General features: G+C 44.8%; 1 protein-coding gene across 2 annotated transcripts in view; it reads right to left on the reverse strand.

Annotated features, from left to right (window-relative positions):
* Window positions 1-19,206, reverse strand: part of hecw1a (HECT, C2 and WW domain containing E3 ubiquitin protein ligase 1a) — a 56,357-nt gene that overhangs the window by 19,074 nt on the left and 18,077 nt on the right. The window contains exons 6-12 of one of the 2 annotated variants that reach the window (XM_028967125.1): window positions 18,611-18,686; window positions 15,302-15,471; window positions 7,188-7,330; window positions 6,709-6,809; window positions 5,110-6,513; window positions 3,154-3,255; window positions 177-327 (exon numbers count right to left, since the gene is read on the reverse strand). In XM_028967125.1, the coding sequence (XP_028822958.1) occupies window positions 177-327; window positions 3,154-3,255; window positions 5,110-6,513; window positions 6,709-6,809; window positions 7,188-7,330; window positions 15,302-15,471; window positions 18,611-18,686 (2,147 nt within the window). The remainder of the gene's footprint in view (window positions 1-176; window positions 328-3,153; window positions 3,256-5,109; window positions 6,514-6,708; window positions 6,810-7,187; window positions 7,331-15,301; window positions 15,472-18,610; window positions 18,687-19,206) is intronic. The other variant, XM_028967127.1, reaches the window with a different exon arrangement.

Genomic DNA, 19,206 nt, shown 5'->3' on the forward strand with positions numbered 1-19,206 from the left:
TGACAATAGTAGAAACAAAAATGTAAAAAGTTAATAAAACAAGTTTTTATTAGCAGAGGCAGAGTTGGCATTAAGGTAAAAACACTACCCTTCTGTCAATCACTGGCCATTAAACCGCTCATCAGGAGGGGCGGGGTTATGGCGATAATGAAGTCGGCTAGGAGGAGCTTGCCTACCTTCTGTTGAGATGCTCCATCTGCTGGATGGAGTTGGACCTCTGCATGCCGCCGCACTTGGCGGCGTGGGTGGGCCGCTGCCACGTGGTGGTGCGGTTGACATGGTCCACATAGAAGACGCGGCCGTGGCTGTCGATCCGTGCCTCCCAATCTGGCCGTGCCACAACAAAAAAAGAGACACGCAAGTTCACAGGGGTGATGTTGTCATGCACACTGCAGCTGGGCGTGGCAGGAGGGCGCACAAGGTCGTTTATTACCCTCGGCAGCTGAGTCAGGCAAACAGCGAGAGTGGCTGGTCTCACGCCACAGCGAGGAGAGGCGATGCCGGATCAGATCTGGCACCAGGCTTCAGCACATTTGCAAGTATAATGCATCTCACCGTCCAAATACAGCATCCGGGAATGAAGCCCACCCGGACCACCAGCCAACAACCTCTCCGTCTCTCTAAATCAGGCCCACCTCGGACCGAAATGGCTGAGCTGTGTTACACTCACTGACCCTTCACCATAAAGGAGGTCAGGGTTAATTCACAGATCACATTTCCATCACACGTATTCTAATTATTCAATTTATATAAATAGTCATTTTCAAAATGTTAATAAAACAACATGATATTTGAAAACAATTCTCTTGTGAGAACCTTCTTATAAATATGCAACGTGTCAGGATTGTGAGGACACACACACACACATACACACACTGTAAATTATGTCCTTTAAAATATTGGAAATCACCAAAGATTACAGACACTCCACCCTGCAGATTTTGTGACCGTAACTGATGCAGCGAAAATTGATTTGAGTGTTGGAAGTGACAGTTTTATGAGAGCTATTCTCCAACTTTGCTCAAACGGACTTGACACACACAGATTTAGTGTTTATCTTAAAAAAAACTGCTGAATACTGAAAATGATGCGGAGGAGCCAGGGGTTTAATCCCAACAACAAAAAAAAAAAAAAACCCACACACACAGGAAGCGCAATCGGGATTTCACATTGTAAACAACATATAATATCTTTACCGCAGATAAATGTTCTTGAGGACAGGCAGAGAGGGCTTTCACTGATTACGGACTTTGCTGCAAACACGTGACCATGCCCACTGATTCCGTCTTCCACGTCTCTTTCTTTCTTTGCTGTGTGTGTGGCTGCTGATTGGCTCCTCATAAAACCCCCACGCTGAGCAGGTTTTTGGGTGCTATTTTTAGTGCCCACTGCAGCTCAGAGGGGCTCCTGCTACTCTGAGTCGGTCGGCATCAGTAAGCGGGCATGAGTGATGCGTAATTTCAAATACGATTTTTATTCTGCAACAGGGGAACACTTATCGAGTTGCTCTGTGCTACCTACATGGATCTTTCAGTATGTACTTTCGTTCTGTTACACACCAACAGAAAGGCCTGGTTGGGTTGTTATTTTCTCCTCTGCAACATACAGACAACTCACGTCTTTTTTCTATCTATTTATATATACATTGTACACATTTATTGTAACACTAGTCATTATTCTTCATGCAATGTGTCGTTTAAAATGGCGTTTAAAACATTTGGAAATGGAGAATGCGAGAATGCGAACTCATTCGTCAAACTCATATCACGTCTCATATCATATCAATCCTTGATTTGGCGACACTCAAATCTTCAGATTTTTACATTTACGGCATTTATAAGACGGCCTTATCCAGAGCGACTAACAATCAGTAGTGACAGGGACAGTCCCCCCTGGAGACACTCAGATTTAAGTGTCTTGTGTCAGGGTTAATGGTCACAATGGCACCAAGTGGAGTTTGAACTTGGGTCATAGTCTGGTTCATAGTCAAAGTCAAAGACCACTTTATTGTCATCTCACTATATTCCAGTACACAGAGAGGCGAGATTGCGATTCACAGTGTGCAAAAAGGCGAGTGTGTTTCCCACTAGGTTTCTACCATCCACTTTTTGCCTTGATTGCTCTTTCTTTTTGTTTATTACGTAATGCCACGTGTGTCATTTCATAATCCTGTGTCTTCAGTCGTTGCTCTAAAAAATGCAAAAAAAAAAAAAAAAATAGTAGGGGTGATATTTAAAGCTACATTGAAATCAGCTAAATAAAGTTACATTCTAGTTGACTGTGATCACCCAGTTCTTGTCTTGATTGTGTCTACTGGTTTCTCGTCTGGTTTTGACCTTTTACTGGTTCTGGAGTGACATTGTTCTCATCACTTGAATGGTGTGGTGGTGGAATGTTGCATTTTTGTGGGTGAAGAGAGTGATGCACTGACAGTGAAGAAGAGTTGGGTGCATTTTTTTATTTTTTTAATATACTGCTTCTGCATACCGGCTTCAACCAAAAGGGCCCAATGGAGCTGAAGCCTCTGTCCTGTTCCTTCATGCGACCGAGCATGACAATCGTAAAAATTGAGTGGCATCCATCGCTATGGAAGACACAGTTTCCCTCTGATCTCCTACAGAACGAAGCTCAATTACAGTAACAAAATGACAAAGTGCTTCAGAGGAGCCGAGGCACCTTATGCACGAGAGCGAATCCCACTTGTAAGCACTCCGCTTTCATTAAGGCGTTTCTCAGTGAGGAATGGAAAGGGGGGGTGGGGTGGGGTGAGGGTGGATGCGTCCGTGCAGAATTTGGCGGAAAGATGGGTGAAAGAACAAGGGGAGAGGCGTGGAGAGAAAAATGGCATGCATGTGCGTTCCTTAAAGAACCATCAGTCACTGCATTGAATGGGGAGGGCATTTGGATGCAGGACAGCCCACTCAACACCAGATACGTACACACATCCAAATACACACAATACAGACAGACTCCTGCACTTACACACCTCACACGGAGTATATTTAAGTGAATATGCCAGGTTGGAACAAGCTGTGGCACAATCTTTAATTTTTGTACCCTATACTACTTCTCTTTCACACACACACACACACACACACACTGGCTGTAGTTGAGTGTCATGAATGAGGATGGTTATGACTGAGGAACGCTTACTTGGCGGTAATGGTTCATCGATAGCTGGGTAATGGTGGGGGTCAGGTCGTAAAGCAGGAAGTTGGTGGACTGGAGCATGACTGCATGGCAAGAGCTTACTGCCTATGAGAGGGTGGAAAAAGCAGAGACTTTACAGTAGCTGCCGATGTCATTAAATCAGATGCAATTAAATGTGGAAAAAGGTTTTGTTTTTTTGGTGTTGGAGGGGGCTGTACTTGCAACAAAAATGAACATTTCTTTTACAAAAACTGCAGACAGTGCAGCAGCCGCTGGATATGGCACTTTTGAAGGCAAAAAAAAGAATAATCCAATGACGGCAAAGTGATTATCCTCGCAGAATGGATGCCTGCTTGGCTGAAATCTAATGCTGTGTTATTTCTGGAGTGGGCTGAGGGAGAACCGATGTAAACGTGACATTATTACAGTGACAGAAGCCACCGGATATTTCCGATGGTTCCTGTTTCTCCCAACGCCTTCTAAATGCCCCTCCTCTCTTTCATTTCACCGAACAGCATTCAGCTGTCCTTGCTCTGGGGTCCTTTAAAAATGATTTGGCATGTGAACAATACATATTTAACCAAACTGATTGCAGCGTATCTGCAGTATATATGTATATATAACATAGCATTCAACAATTGTGTATTGTGTAGACATGGTGTATGCCAGCAGCATTGTAAAATTTGACCTTTTTTAAACATTTTGTGGTGCAAAGTAGTGGTTTATACTGCACCAACCTCCCTCCAGATAGGTCATTTTACAGTAGAAGTGCCATTAGACGCAGTGCTTACATTTTCCCATTTACTGATTTCCCAGGAAATGCCTCACCAAGTCATAAGCATGTAAGCATTAAAAATGTCCATTTATTGGGTCTCTAGTTTGATGCTTTAAGACTAACTGAAAGCCACAATTTGGCTTTGGCACCAGATTAATTTCACTAATCAAACCCTCTAATTAGCTAAATATGCCGCCTGTGGGGGTATTGTTTTCATTATGGGCTCTTGATTGGTTTCTTTAAGAACATAGTTTGCACATGAGCACTCATACAATGGAAGCTAATTGGGTGAGTGGGCAGCCCCACCAATCAACGTCAGGGAATTCTAGTGTCTAGAGCAAGCTCTTATTCAGGCCGGGATATCAATCGGCTCTTTGAAAGCACCCAGAATCAGCACTTATTACTAATGAAGCCAAGGTTCAAAGGCGTGGGATGGGTGTCCGGATCAGCTGATGCTTAGGGGTAAATATAGGCTGTTCGCGAACTGTTCGTTATCGAACAGCAATGGAAAAATACCCAAACTAGCAGTAAAAATCCATACACCAGTAATAACCCAGTACACCCATTATTTTTGTGTTTTTTTATTTATATATGTCATTTGATAAATCAGCAGCCAATTTAGTATGAATGGCGAATAGCCTTCCCAGTGGGAGGTATTTTTTGTCTGGGTGCATGAAATGGGGTCAGATGTGTGTGTGTGGGGTGGGGATTACAACTGTAAATAGTACAGAAGCCACGAACTCTACATTATTTGGGAACCCTACATTATTTCAGTCGCTTTCTCAGTCACCGGCCTGTCCCCTAATACTTAAACCCCAATGTCATTCATTGCCTAACTGGAGCATGGGGGGGAGTGTGCATGTCTTTCTATACCGTACATATCCATTTATAAATGCACTAGCACCTGAGAATAGACTGTAGCACAGCACACTAACTAGCGGTATCAGTTTCAGAATGACAGCAAGTGAAGGGGAAGCGAATTGGAACCATTTTCGCCTGCTAAGGTTCCTCCCTGACGCGACAGCATTTTTCTCGAGAGCACAAAAACCCTGCTGACAAATGCTGCTGACGTAAATATCTGCAATAGTGTCACATTGCAGGAATAAGGCTTATTAAAACGGGAGAAATGTGGAAAAACAGAACTGAAGTCCAAAACTAATTCTGTGGTTTGAAGCAGTTCTTACCGGGGTGTCTGGTACTGGGACCGGCCACCGACGACTCCTCGCTGTCCTGTCTGGCCCGGTGTCCTGCTTCGGGCGTGGTCTCGCCCCACTGGGACGACCCTTCTCCTGTCCCTCCCCGGACACCGGGGCTCTGGATGCAGTCGGCCACCGACTCGAAGGCACTGTTCTCCTCTTCCTCTTCCTCCTCCTGCGAGGAGAAGACGGTGCTCTCTGATAGGCGGGTGCTGTCCACGGAGGAGAGGCGGGTGTGGCTGCAGAACCGCGCCCGGCTCTCGTAGCCGGAGTTGCTGTAGCAGGAAGTGCTGTAGCAGGAAGTGCTGTAGCAGGAGGTGCTGTAGCAGGAGGTGTCGCACAGCTCGCATTCGCTTTCTCTCGGACCCCGGCCCACCCCGCCTCCGCCTGTCTCCCCGTCCTCGCTGCTGAGCCGGATGGAGGCAGTGGGCGAGCGACGCTCCCTCTCCAGCAGCTGGTTGAGCTCCGACAGACGTTCGATGGACAGACTGCGGGGCAGCGTCCTTCGACAGCACGGCCCCGGACACGCCAGGACTACGGATGGCGAGTGGGCCTCAGATGCGTCCTCATCTTCATCCTCCTCCTCACCCCCGGTTTTGTTGCCCTCGGGCTTGAGCGTGGGCTCCTCGGAGCTGCCTTCCTCGTCCTCTTGACTGCTGTAGAGCTGCTGGGCAGAGGGAAGGCTGTGGAGCAGGTGGTGGATGCGAATGTAGTGGGTGCGGGGCGTCTCAGGCTCGCCGCAGACCGAGGCGATAACCGTCTCCAGCTCGTTCACGGGCAGGGAGCAGGGCCGACTCTTGTGCTTGAAGTTGCTCCTCTTCATGGAGCAGGACACCCTCTCCACCTCCCTACCAGTCTCTTCCTCTCTTGCTTCCGCCTGCTGTTCCTCCGAAGCTTCGGCCACCTGAACGGCCTCAGCCTCTGGTTCTTCACTAGGTTCCTCATTGTTCACATCCCTGGACTCAGCAGCAGGATCAGGGTGAGCTTCCACCCCTTCTATTCCTTCCACTTCACATGTCGGGTCCACAGAATCTCCAGGCTGCTCCACTTGTTGTTCTTCAGCAGCAATGTCCTGCTGACCTGATGGCGATGAACCCACAGTCTCCCCCTCCTCCTCCTCCTCTTGGACAGGTTCCTCCTCCACCTCCTCTTCCTCGGCAGCACCTCGAGGTTGGAGTTCAGCTGGGGAGGTGGGAGACTGGTCGGCAACGTCCTCGGCTTCTGGAGCTCCGTCCTCAGGCAGCTCTGGAAGCTCAGCACCCACACTGGGTGTAGTATCTGAGGCCGGGCTGGCAGCGGCGGCAGGCTCTTCCTCCAGATTGTCCTCTTCTGCCTGGTTGTCAGCAGACACAATGCAGTCTGGCTCCATGTAGAGTGACACCTCCTCATCATCTGCCAAGATAAATACAAACATCTGACACTCACTTTTGTGAGGGCTAAATCGAAAAAAAAAAAAAATTTATCCGAATTCCTATGAATTTCAGGACACCCTCTACACCATTCCCTGACTGCGATGTCAGAATGAGGCAGGAGAAGAGGATTTGGTGCAGGAGCAGGGGACGACAGTGGAGAGAAATCATTAGAGACCTGGATGAATGGAGGATGTTATCTCAAAACGGAACTGCAGCTGGCCGCTGACATGGTCTGTTGGCAGCCGGCGACTGAGACTGTAGCTGACGACACGGTCCCTGGAAAAAGAGAGAGAGAGAGAGAGGACGAGGCCCTGACACTCTCACCCATTTCTGAACAGCAATAAGCAGTTACTCAGCTATGCTCATTTAACCAAAAAAATATTTAGAACCCCACATTTCAGGTATTATGATAAAACCCCAGGTATTATCATTGTTCCGTGTAATTTAAGGCAAACAAGTTGTCAGATGATCAATACAGTTTCATGATCCAGAGTAGGGTAGGACAATTTTTCTATGTGTTGTGCAAGAGGCTTTTGAGCCAGTGTAAGGTATGGTGCAACTTTTTACAAACACACACACATACACACACACACACACACACACACACACACACACACACTTATATATATACATATTTGAAGAGAAAATATTAACCCTATGGCATGTTTCTCCAGCAGCCTCTGCACTGGCATGGAAAACTTGCCCAGGAAGCGCTTGATGATGGGCCGACTCTTGGCAAACTTGTCTTTCACTTCAATTTCCAGCACATCGGTGGGCAGAGACACAAAGTTGAAGTGCTGCAGGCACAAGAGAGAGAAAAAGGATACTACACTCAGCAGGTATTTTAAATGTAAACTTTTGTATACTTTTTGTAGTAAAAAATATCTATATCAATATCTATATCAATCTTAATTGATATAGATATATTAATATAGAATTAATTTAAGGAAGAAAAAAATATAATCAAAGAAAAGTCACATCCACTTATATATATATTAATTCCAAGATATTTATTTATGTTTAAAAAAACTGTTCAAATTCAAATTTATTTGTCACATACACAGTCATACACGGCAGTGAAATGGTTTTTGCGACTACTACAGACCGCAGTATTGCAAATGTTGCAAGTATACAATGAACCAATATGCAAATATTGCAAACATAACCAAATATTACACTTTTACGTCTTTAACCTAAAATATGTGTAACTGGTAGGGTGAAGGTGTGCAAATGAGTTACAGACAATGTTTAAGGAAAAGAGAAAAAGAGTTCATGCAACTGTTCAGTGTATTCTCAGTCCTGGCCCACAAGTTCTCATCCTTGCAGTTACGTGAAGGTCTGCACTCCAACAGTTTTTAACATAGTCAGAGCATAGGCAAAACATTAACAAAGACTGGAACACTGTAGAGAGCTCACACTCTGCAGCTGGCCGAGGTGCTGAGGGCTGCCAGGAGGATCAGTGCGCTCTCCAAGGTGCTTTCAGATGACGATTAAAAGGAGAAGGGCATGAAATACATAAAAACTTATATATATATTTTACATTATTTACAATTATAAGGTTTCATTATCAGTCAAATGATTATCCAATAAAATGTACACCCCAGCTAGGTTTAAGTCTGTTTAAAGCTTCAACTCATAGCCACCTACTCAACTAACAACAATCCAGCGATGCCAGTGAGATTGTGACTTTAGCAAAAGACGATTCACTCTCACTCATTCATGTGCTTTCAATAACCATTTATTCCATATCTGCAGCCATATGATTCAGATCAGCAACATATCCAAGTCCAAAATTGATTATTGCAGCAGTAAATATCATCGGGCTGCTGCTGAATCTCTAAGTCTCAGTCCAGTTTGGATTTCTTGGTGAATACAAAAACCTAAATGGTTGTGTATGAAGCCATATTTTGTAAAATACCCAGTGCATTTCTTATTAGAATTTAACATACAAGAAACATTCATTTCCATTCAGGAATTCTGACGATTTTCCATTGAACTGGGCCTGATTGAAAAAAACTAAAAAAAGTAGGAAGTAGGAAGCTGGATTTGCTGAGGCGCTGGAAAACTGAGCGGTCATATGAGTCGGGGTGGGGGAACTGGATGGCTTTATTGGCGAGCCCGCCAGGAACACCTTGAGAGGGTCAACGGCTCACACTCTGCCAGGTCTCCACCTTCAGGCTGGCGGCATGACTCACCGATATGAAGCTGGAGGAGCTCCCTGCCCAGTGCCTCGGTGAACCACTTAGCACCGTTCTTCCTCCCCTCCTCCCCGAACCTCCCCGCCCTGCAAATTCAATCTATGCAGCCGAATGCAATTTGCACACAGCGGTCGGCTCTCTCTGCCCTGCAGCTCCGCCATCCTCTGCCCCCAGTTTTAATTGAAAATTACAGCTTTGTCCTCTTTTCATGGCGCCACAAAAAAAAAAGAGGTTGTGTTGGCAGGAAAAAAAAAACACTACAGCATCCGCATCAGAACCACTTTCATTCACACATATAGAGCATGTTTTTGGGAACTGCGCTGGGAATTCTGGACAGCGGACTGATGCAGAAGAGCCTATGATGAACAGCTGCTCACTCTTCTCCTGCCTACATCACCTCTAAGTGCAACTGGATGCTCTTGCCCCCCGGAGTCCTTCTCCAACCCAGTATCACTGCAGTCTTCTGGCCTTCAGCCATTTATGAGACAGCAAAAACGAGGACTCAGCGGAGATGCGGTGTCTCACTTAATACCCATTCTTAGCTCTGTGCCTGCAGTCAGGGGTAAAACAAACCTGTTCAGGAGGCACACAGACACGATGGTGGCATCACTTTTCAACTGCTGGAGGTGATCAAAAATGAATTTTCTGTTTTATGGAATGTTTTTAGTTAACCTGTGTGGGGTCTGGTATGCCACAATTGGGGTGGTGCTTTCCAGAGTGAGAATTATAACTTCAGTAGTGTGTCAATTTCCCCTTCACAGAAGTAGCAATGGAATAAACTAAAAATATATAAATAAATAAAAACCTACAATAACGTTCTCCACCAGTCCTGCACACCTTAGATCTTTCCATGTTCCACCACAGCTCCTTCAAATCAAGAACTGTTCAATAATAGGTACAGAAGTTGAATCAAGTGTGCTAAACAAAGGTAAACACAAAAATGTGCAGGACAGGTGTCCTCCAGGACCAGGCTTGGTGACCCCTGCTCTAGGACTAGGATTAAACTATATATAGGGAAAATGAACCAATATCATAAAACAAAAGTGATTACATTATATATTATTTGGATACTTAGATCATGTCCTACCAAGGCAATGAAGGATTTAATATACTCTATATGAGCCACTTCCAACCTTCAAGGTTCAGATCATTACTAAGTGTACAACTCCAACAAGGACAGCGGATACAAAGGAGAGTCACAACTACTGCTAACAACTGCAGATCCCTTCAAACTAGAGGCGATGGAGTCAGTGAACTCAATGGTTTTCTAAATGGTTCTTTAGCTATAGACCTGGACACCATATTTATTGCAATGAATAAAAAGAGACATAAAAAACTCAACACACTGTTCTATGACGAGGATGTGAAGGCCAGCACAGCAGGAGACGAGGACAGAGCACAGAAACAGAGTCGCGAGCTCATCTGTGGTGGAATAGTGAAATAATGGCTTCTCTGCTGAGAAAGCGTCTGCGTGCCGAGCCTGATCAAGTGTGACAGGACCAAATGGTACAACATGATTCATGTAAAAGACTATTCTTGGCGATGGGAGAGGTTGTGTCTTGCTCCATATGTCATTGTTCACATCATCCTGGGTCTTGCAACAACCGGAGCAACACACAAATTAAATATCGGACCAGTTATGCACATTCCTGTTTTTTCTATTGTGCTTGAGAGCCATCATCAAAAGAAACAATCGAAAAGCACTCACATACTTTTATGTAATTAACACAATTATTATTCTGACTGGTGAGGGTGTCAGGGTGCCAAGGAACATTAACAAGTTAATGCATCGACAAACTGTAACATTTTAAAGCCAATTAAAGAGAAAATATACAAGAAATGTGCTACTTTCAAAAATCTGGACAAACCCAAAACTGGCCAAAAATATTTGATAAGCATTTAACTGGCTTGACTCCTTAACACACTTAAGTAAGAATTGAGTTCCGCAAGCAATTTCTACAAAGGACTCTTGGGTTGAATTATTAAAACTTGGAAGGAAGAAAAGAAAAATCCACAATGTACAGTGTGACTGGGGTTGAGAGGACCATTAAGTCCCTGAAAGCATGGTGTCACGACTGAGGGCTGGCGGGGGAAGAAAGGAACTGTACATTTGGAAAAAAGGACAACAAAAACGTCACGAAGGACAAAAACCAGGAACAAAAGAACGAAGTAAAACTAACCCGCAGGCGTGTGCCAAAAGGACAGGAAACTGGAAACAAACACACGCTAGCTCCAACAGGTGACCGCATTAATTTTGCAGCACCTACTAGGTGCTGCCAACCTGCTTTTAAGGAGTCCTGAGTAATCATGCTTAATTGGCTTCATCCTAGATTACTCAGGACTCCCGGCACCGGCTGTGACGGCACAATGAGCCCTGGGCGTCACACATGGAAGCATAAAGCTATTAAAGCTTTCAGAGGCAGTGAGAGCCACTCAGCGCTACTAAAAGACTGTGCTCTCCAGAGGGAGGGGAAGGAAAAAAACCCTTCAAAGAGCTCCTCTGAACGATTTGAAGGATGGAGAAGACTGCCTAGCTATTTCTGTGTACTCCAAACTGATATTTCTGGGCTCGTCGCGCTAGCATATGCCAGACGCACACTGAGGCGTCATCGCTGACAAATTAGCAATGACGAGGTGCCAGCGTGTCAGACATGCATCCACCCGTTCAAGTGTCAGGAAACACTGCTGATCATGAATGCGCACGATGCCTGCAAATTACAGCAGATTTAAAAAAAAAAATCAGAGTCACACAGAGAAGCTTGTGAGAGGTGTGATGAGAATTACTCCATGGTGATTAGCATAATACACAGCATTGTCTATACCAGTGGTTCTAAACCTGGCTCGGCGTAACACCAGCTTTCCCATTTCTTCTGCAACACTGCAAGTCAGCTGACCCTCCCCCATTCCTCTAAGGGCCAATGGGAGGACAGAGAGAGACATGTGGAGAGGAGGAAAATAAACAACCAGCTAGAAAGAAGGGGTTGCCTTGATTTGAAATCGTTGTCCTGGAGACCCATCATCAGACCTTGCAGATTTGGAGACACACATGCAGAGCAAGGAGCTGCGGCTGGAGGAGCTGAACTCAAGCGCGTTCGGAGTGTTCATCCAGAAGCTCAGTGGAAATGCAGCGGTGATGTCGCATGTGTGTGTCCCCCCCCTAAAAAAATCATACTGTGCTGCAGTCTAATCCCACTGCCTCCAGCCTGAGTTACAACATGCTCCATTACTGCGTACTGATTGGCTGCGTACTGGCCGTATTTCACCAGCATGCCAGAATTATAGTCTATTTGACGTTTACGGCCAAGATGAACCTGAACAGCAGATGGACTCTAATAAAGGAGAAAGGCCTGCAGAGTCATGAAAGTAAAAATAAAAAACAGAACCTCCTTGCCGGGATGATTGATGGTGGACCAAATCACGGAGATGAGAGGACACGAGAAGAATCAAGAGGCTGTGGATTCCACAAAGAAGCTTGTAAAAGGAGCCTCTAATGCAGTTGTTGCAGAGTCTCTCCAGGATGTGAACGCTGGGAGAAGGAAATGTGCTGAGCTCTGGACGGAGGTGAAAGTCCGTTCAGAGGGTGGAAGCGAAACACCCCGGAGACAGGTGCCCGGAAGTGAGCTCTCATGGCGGTTGTGGAAGTGACAGATAGCAAGGACAAGTCTCAGCACAGCCCTCCTTCTATCCTCTGGAGGGCGGCGGTCCCACGGCTTCACACATCCGCAGTCGGTGTGAGCAGCCGAACAAGAACAAGCAGGCTGGGTAACCATCAATACTTAAGTCTGGAAATGAGCCCTGGGGAGGAAAGCTTTGCCCTGGTTATATGACATTTAATTCTGACTTGGTCCCTTACAGGTCCCCTTTATGAAATTTCACTTTGTGAGATTATTTAACATTAATACGAGTTCTCCCAGCCTGTCTATGGTACTGAAGTGGCTAGAAATTGTGATAGTTGTAAAGAGAGCTTTGGCCATTCTGCTTCACTGTTCAGAGAGTGACAGCTCAGATGGTCGTATCTGGAATTTGTCCCCTTCTGTCATAATAAGGGTGGTAGTAGCCTTTGAACCAGAAGACCCAGGTTGAAATCTCAGTTACTACCATTGTGCAAGACACTTAACAACTTAAGTTGCTCCAGGGGGACTGTTCCTGTAACTACTGATTGTAAGTCTGATAATTGCTGTAAAAGTAAATAAGGGGAAAAGGCCGACACGGTGCATGTCTACACCAAACATAGTTGTTGGTGAATGGTGTTGATGAAGTCATTTCTGCGAATGCCTGCTCAACTTCTATTGGCCGCTCTCCTCTTTGTCCCGCCTCTCTCCTCCTCATTAGCATTTAAAGAGGGCAGACTCCTGTATGGCGCGTCCAGCGGGAGTGGACAAAATGGCAGAGAATATAAGGAAGTCAAAAGTAAAAAAAAAGGTCTATTCATAAAATAATCTTGCCAATGGCACGAGCTCTGCATTGCAGTCAGTTCTCATGCAAAAAGTCATCCGACTTGATGGCAACTTGCAGCGGTCAGCAGGTCTGTGCTACATCACGACACCAGCGGACAGACCCAAACTCATCTCGAACACACCCACAGCTATATCCGACCTCTCCTCCATTTGGCTTTTAGATGCATTGCAATACGTCACAGCACTCTGACTCAGATTCAGAGAAGTGAAAGTGAAGCGACTGTCATTCAGAATCACTGCAGCACAGCACACGGTGACACAATGAAGTACTGCAGTACAAACCAGTGGGATTCAGTGGCATTTGTTCTGAAAACAACCCAGCGTTTGTCTCATTTTCTGGACTGAAAAATGGATTGTAAGTGGATCGGCCCTGACTGTCAGAAACCTAATGCGTAAACAATGTCATTGTCGAGATCGATCCCAATATCGTATTGGATCGAGCCCATCCCTAGTTATTTTCAGCTCCAGGAGCCTGCACCATCTACAGTCAGTTACACAGCAGTCAATACTGACATCTTCATGACCCCCTTTTTCATTATTACAAAAGCACTCCAATTACCCTAAATTGAATACCCAATCAAAAGTCTGTTCGATCACACTTCGCACGACACCGTACCCTTACAGACACATACAGTACAACAAACTGTGTTTAGGGTACAGATTCTAAATGTGTGATTACTACATTGATAACAGCACTGCAACATTAAACGTTAGCGTGTGTGCTCATTACAGTGAAATTACCTGTAAGGCCTCATTCACCCGGATATCTGAACCAGGCGTTTTTCTGCCGCTCGTGGCATCACGTTGGGTGGTAGTAGCCTAGTGGGTAACACACTCGCCTATGAACCAGAAGACCCAGGTTCAAATCCCACTTACTACCATTGTGTCCCTGAGCAAGAAACTTAACCCTAAGTTGCTCCGGGGGGGACTGTCCCTGTAACTACTGATTGTAAGTCGCTCTGGATAAGGGCGTCTGATAAGTAAATGCTGCATGCATTGTTTATCGGGGGGGACGCGACAGCAGGAGCTGTCAGGAGTAGACAGCTCAGTGCAGTAGGACGGGCGAGGTCATGTGCGCCAACGAGCAGTGCAGTGAGGAGAGGTACGAAGGACCACGCTGTGGTGGTGGCAGCACACGCCCAATCAGGGAACTCAGTCTTTACCGTGGCTGGGTGGATAGCTTGACAGAATTCGGTCTTCGGGCTAGGGTCAGCAAAGGTACCAGGAGGTGTCGGGATTCGGGTAGGAAGTCGAAAAGATCAGGGGCAGACAGCAGGCAGGTAAGGACAAATCCAAGGAGAGAAGTCATTCGATAAACAGTCAGAGTTATTAGTCAGAATGAGGCTGGTAGTGACAAAACCGGTGGGCGAATAGCAAGGTCCTTTTTCACAAATTTGAACTTGTTGTGCCTCCAGTGCATCAAAAACACTTCATGGTTCTGGCTCTGATAGATTATTGGAAAGGGAATGATAAAAGGTGTATGTTACCATTACCTGCTTAAAACAACCCACAATGCTGACATGCCTCACCATAGCATTTTGAACACACATTACAAGCCATCGAGGGCACCACTCTGCATTAAAGGGCAGATAAATGCTTTGGGATTGGACTGAAGTTATCTTTCATACACAACACAGCATCATAAAATTATCAAAGCACCAGAGACAGCTTCAATTAATGTTTACCCATCACCAGGAGCTTCATGCTTGAAGAATGTTATATGGTTTCGAACTGAGACCCTTTTTCAATTCTTGTCCAAAGGGCATGAGGCAACATAAGAGAACCATCACAGCAAAGCTATCTGCAGGGTTCCTCCTTTAAAGTCTGAAATTCTGAGCAACAAAGGCTCACCAATAAACCTTGCTCTGAGTGCAGAGCGCAGCCCTAAAGTTTCTGCACATTTACCCAACTTTCCTTTCTGTTTGTTCGGGATTATTTCTGCACTGTTTCTCAGCAGGAGTCTGACACCTTTCCTGCCTCCTTACTTTGCTGAAAGTACAGCAATGGGAGTGTTTGGCTTGTCCGACAGGAGCCAACGGGTAGCGCTACAACACAAGCGCAGCCGGCAAAACTACAGGGGGCGACATTGGGTAAATGGTTGTGACAGCCGTACCTCCCCCCGCCAGACGGGGTTGACAGTGTTGCAAATGATGGCCGACCTCTTCTCTTGACCATGGTGGGGCAGGGCAGGGAAGATGCTGTGCTTGCCGGGCTGGATGGCGATCTTCAGGTAAGGGTCTGGGTTGAAGAACATGCCCTTCTTCAAGCCGACCGCCTGGAATTCTGATGGAGAGAAAGAACAGGTAAGAAGGTCAAATGAAAAAAAATGCTATACACAATTGATATACCTCAATTTACAATATATAAAGTACTAGACTTGCGAGGGATACGTTTTCTTAGGGAAAAAAATATAAGTAGGTGTTAAATGTCATAGAAGGAAGCACCACTAGATAAAGCGGCTTGATTCAACATACAAATGAGTTGTGAGTAGGGCCATTAGTGCCTCATAAAAATACATTTACATTTACAGCATTTATCAAATGCCATTATCCAGAGCGACATACAATCAGTAGTTACAGGGACAGTCACCCTGGAGCAACTCAGGGTTAAGTGTCTTGCTCAGGGACACAATAGTTGAACCTGGGTCTTCTGGTTCACAGGCGAGTGTGTTACCCACTAGGCTACTACCACCCTATATGTATAAAATATGTATGTATCAATATGTATCAATCAATATGTATTTGAACTGTCAAAGGAAACAGGTTGTGATAAATCATGATGTATCAAGTATAAATTTGTATTATTTGGTTTTAATTTTTTGTGTTCTGGGAGCAACTAGCTGTGTGATAAACTGGAAAGATCAAGAAGAAAAAAATATTTTATATAAGAACTGATAGGAATCAATGATTTCTGAACAGTGGCATTTATTGTGAGGCAGAACAACATATGACATCGTGTAACTATTGTTATTGTGAGGGAAATCAACATTTCTCCTTGACTATAAATATACGTATAAAATTCTATTATATATCAAATCACAACTTATGCACATATTCATCATAAAAAATATAATAGCTATCAAAGAAATTATACTAGCACTTCATAAAGAAATGTCATGCTGCAGCACCTCAGCATATTAAGAAACATGAAACGCCTCATGAATGACGAGCGTCAGCTCAAAGTAATTCTGGGTAAGGATCGCCAAGAGCAAAAATCTCATACGTGAAGATCATTCCCACGCATTCCAAATCTTAACAAGACAAGTGAACTTTTTCATCACAGAGGTGCTTTTTCCATGCTGCTACCATTTTGTTATGATGGAAATGCTTCTCTGACAGTGATGTTCTGGCTCTTGAAGCGCCTCTGTAGCATGTGGCAACAACTTCAAGCTCTTAAAGGAACACAGAAGTGCTCAGTGAGTGTCTGGGGAGCTAATTGCCTGCTTTAATGTTCTCTTAGCAAAGGAGAAAGTACTGGTGACAGTCGTGGTGGTCTCTTTATTGTTTGGTGGGCTTGCTGACTGCAGCATGTATTTCTTTCAGAATGACCGAGAAGAGCCAATGCATCCATCCCTCAGAAAGAGGGGATGGTGGTTCTCCATCGAAAAAAGCCAGCCGTGGCCACGTTTTCCCGGTGCCTGGGGTGTTATTTGACCGATCTGTAAATTACAAACAGTGGTCAGGGGGGCTTGGCCTTTCCCCTTCACTCTCTATTGGCCCCTGCCACCTCTTGACCATCGGCTCAAATCTTCATGTCTGTCCAGTGGTGTAGGAGAGACAGTGTTCTCCAGGGTTCTGATCTGAATTTAAAAACAGACATGGGGCTTCACTCAAAATTTACGAATGAAATACTGCCACTCCAGCAGGATGGTGGATTATAAAGAACCTTGTTAAAGAACATTGTACGTCTGCGTCATACTTGCCAGAAGCTCATTTCATCTAGTATATTTTACAAGGTAGTGCAATTTTCAATTTTTCAAATGTTCATGTTAGAGTTGAATCCGCCTGTAATACGACTAAGGCTGGGGACAGGCAGGGTCCACCCAGCCACGAAACAATGACTCGGCTGAGAAGAAAACAGCAGGTCTGCAACACTGTGAGAAACACAGCAGGCTCAGTCGTTTGGGCTCCAGAAAGAGGCAACAAAACCTAAAAGTATTACGAAAATAAGTAAGTACATTTTGCAGGAAGACCAAACCAGTCCTGGACTCAACCGAGACTGACGAGAATTAAGAACACCCTGGAAAAGTTCTGGTGGTGCTGCCCCCGGGTCATCGCACGTAAGAACCAGCTATGAGTGGCTGGGGTGGGTAAGGCAAGGCGGGAAACAACACAACCCCACAACGTTAAGACATGTCCACACGTGTCCACAAGGGTGGTAAAATAGTCGGATTATATATCATAACCGTATACAAGATAAAACAGTATCTGGGCATATATCAAAAATTTTACAATTTTCTGTATTCAGCTGTAAACTCTAAATTCAGAGTTTACATGAAAAATAGTCAAAAACATTTTAGATAACACTTAAATATGCTTTTTCATATTTTATCATGCAATCCCTCCAGGACTCCATTCTGTTTTTATTTTGCGATTTTTTTTTAAATCAAAATGACTTTTGCTTGGTGGTGGACTTTTTCTTCGTGCACACTTAGTAAACCCAGAAGTGAGCAGCATGCAGTGATCACCGGATTACTGACAGATTGAAGGCTTGTTTCATTTGATTTATTTGGTTTGTTGTATTTTTAAGAACTTTAAAGTCTGGATTTAAGGATTATCTCTTGCGTTGGCCACATTTATATCACATACCATTAATATATTAATATATATTGGGTGACATGTCAAGACGGATTTGTTGGTTGACTAGTCTGGGTGATTAGACATTTTTCACACCATCGGCTCATTGGCTTACTAAAGTAATGACCATTTTTCTGATGCATTTCAACAGTTTATCAGCATAAACCTGGATTGCCATAGTTAATTAGATGTCAAAACAAACAAACGGTATCATTTGTCATTCACACAGGTCAAAGGTCAAAGCCCATTTGAAATATGGTATAAATTATGAATGGAGACTCGTTAAATCATTGTGCCATCTACAGATTTTAAACTGAAGAAAGAACTGCAAACAGAACCAACAGGTGGTAGTAGCCTAGTGGGTATGAACCAGAACATGTGAACCAGAAGTCTCAGGTTCAAATACCAATTACTGAGCAAGACACTTAACCCTGAGTGTCTCCAGGGTCACTGTCCCTGTCACTACTGACTGTAAGTCGCTCTGGATAAGGGCGTCTGATAAATGACATAAATGTAAATGTAGATCACGTGGATCCCTTGCCGCGCCAAATTCTGTGACCTCTGCCACAGCACCGGGTTGTCAGGTCGAGCCTCAGGGACAGAGAGGAGCCCCGAGCCACACTCACCTGCGAGGGAGAAATTGATGAGTCTCCTGCTGCCCAGAGCCGGATTGACTTCATGATTGACCAGAGGCTTCAGCACCTGCTCCAAGAGACAAGAGTTTCAGAGGTTCAGGCCGACTGGACAGGAAGGACAGAAACTGATCTGCACAAGAAAGGAACTGTAATCGGAGACGTGGAAAAAGGCGAGGAGAGACCGAAGGTGGAGTTACGTAATTCTGTCCCTCATTGCTCATCTGCCCAGAGAGTGGGTTAGGAAGCCATTACAGACCAGCGGCTGCGATCAATAGCCTGCATTTATTACGTCTCCATCGACCTAGGGTCCAGGAAAAAGCTGAGCCCTGAGCCGCAAAGGAGGAAGGCTTCTCAGAACATGCAGGTGAGGAGTCACTTCCCAGCTGACCATGCAAAGATTCCAAGTGTGTGTTTGTGTTTCTGCGCTCACTGAACGATGTCTGCTTTTTTCATAGAGATGAGTAAAAGTCTAATAAGACAAGAATTCACATGACAGTAGTAAAAATAACATACACATGAATATATTGAGTTATTATAAAAAGAAGATTACAAACCGGATTCCAAAAATGTTGGGACACTATACAAAT

The sequence above is a fragment of the Denticeps clupeoides genome, chromosome 2 (assembly GCF_900700375.1).
Source record: "Denticeps clupeoides chromosome 2, fDenClu1.1, whole genome shotgun sequence".
Taxonomy (NCBI): domain Eukaryota; kingdom Metazoa; phylum Chordata; class Actinopteri; order Clupeiformes; family Denticipitidae; genus Denticeps; species Denticeps clupeoides.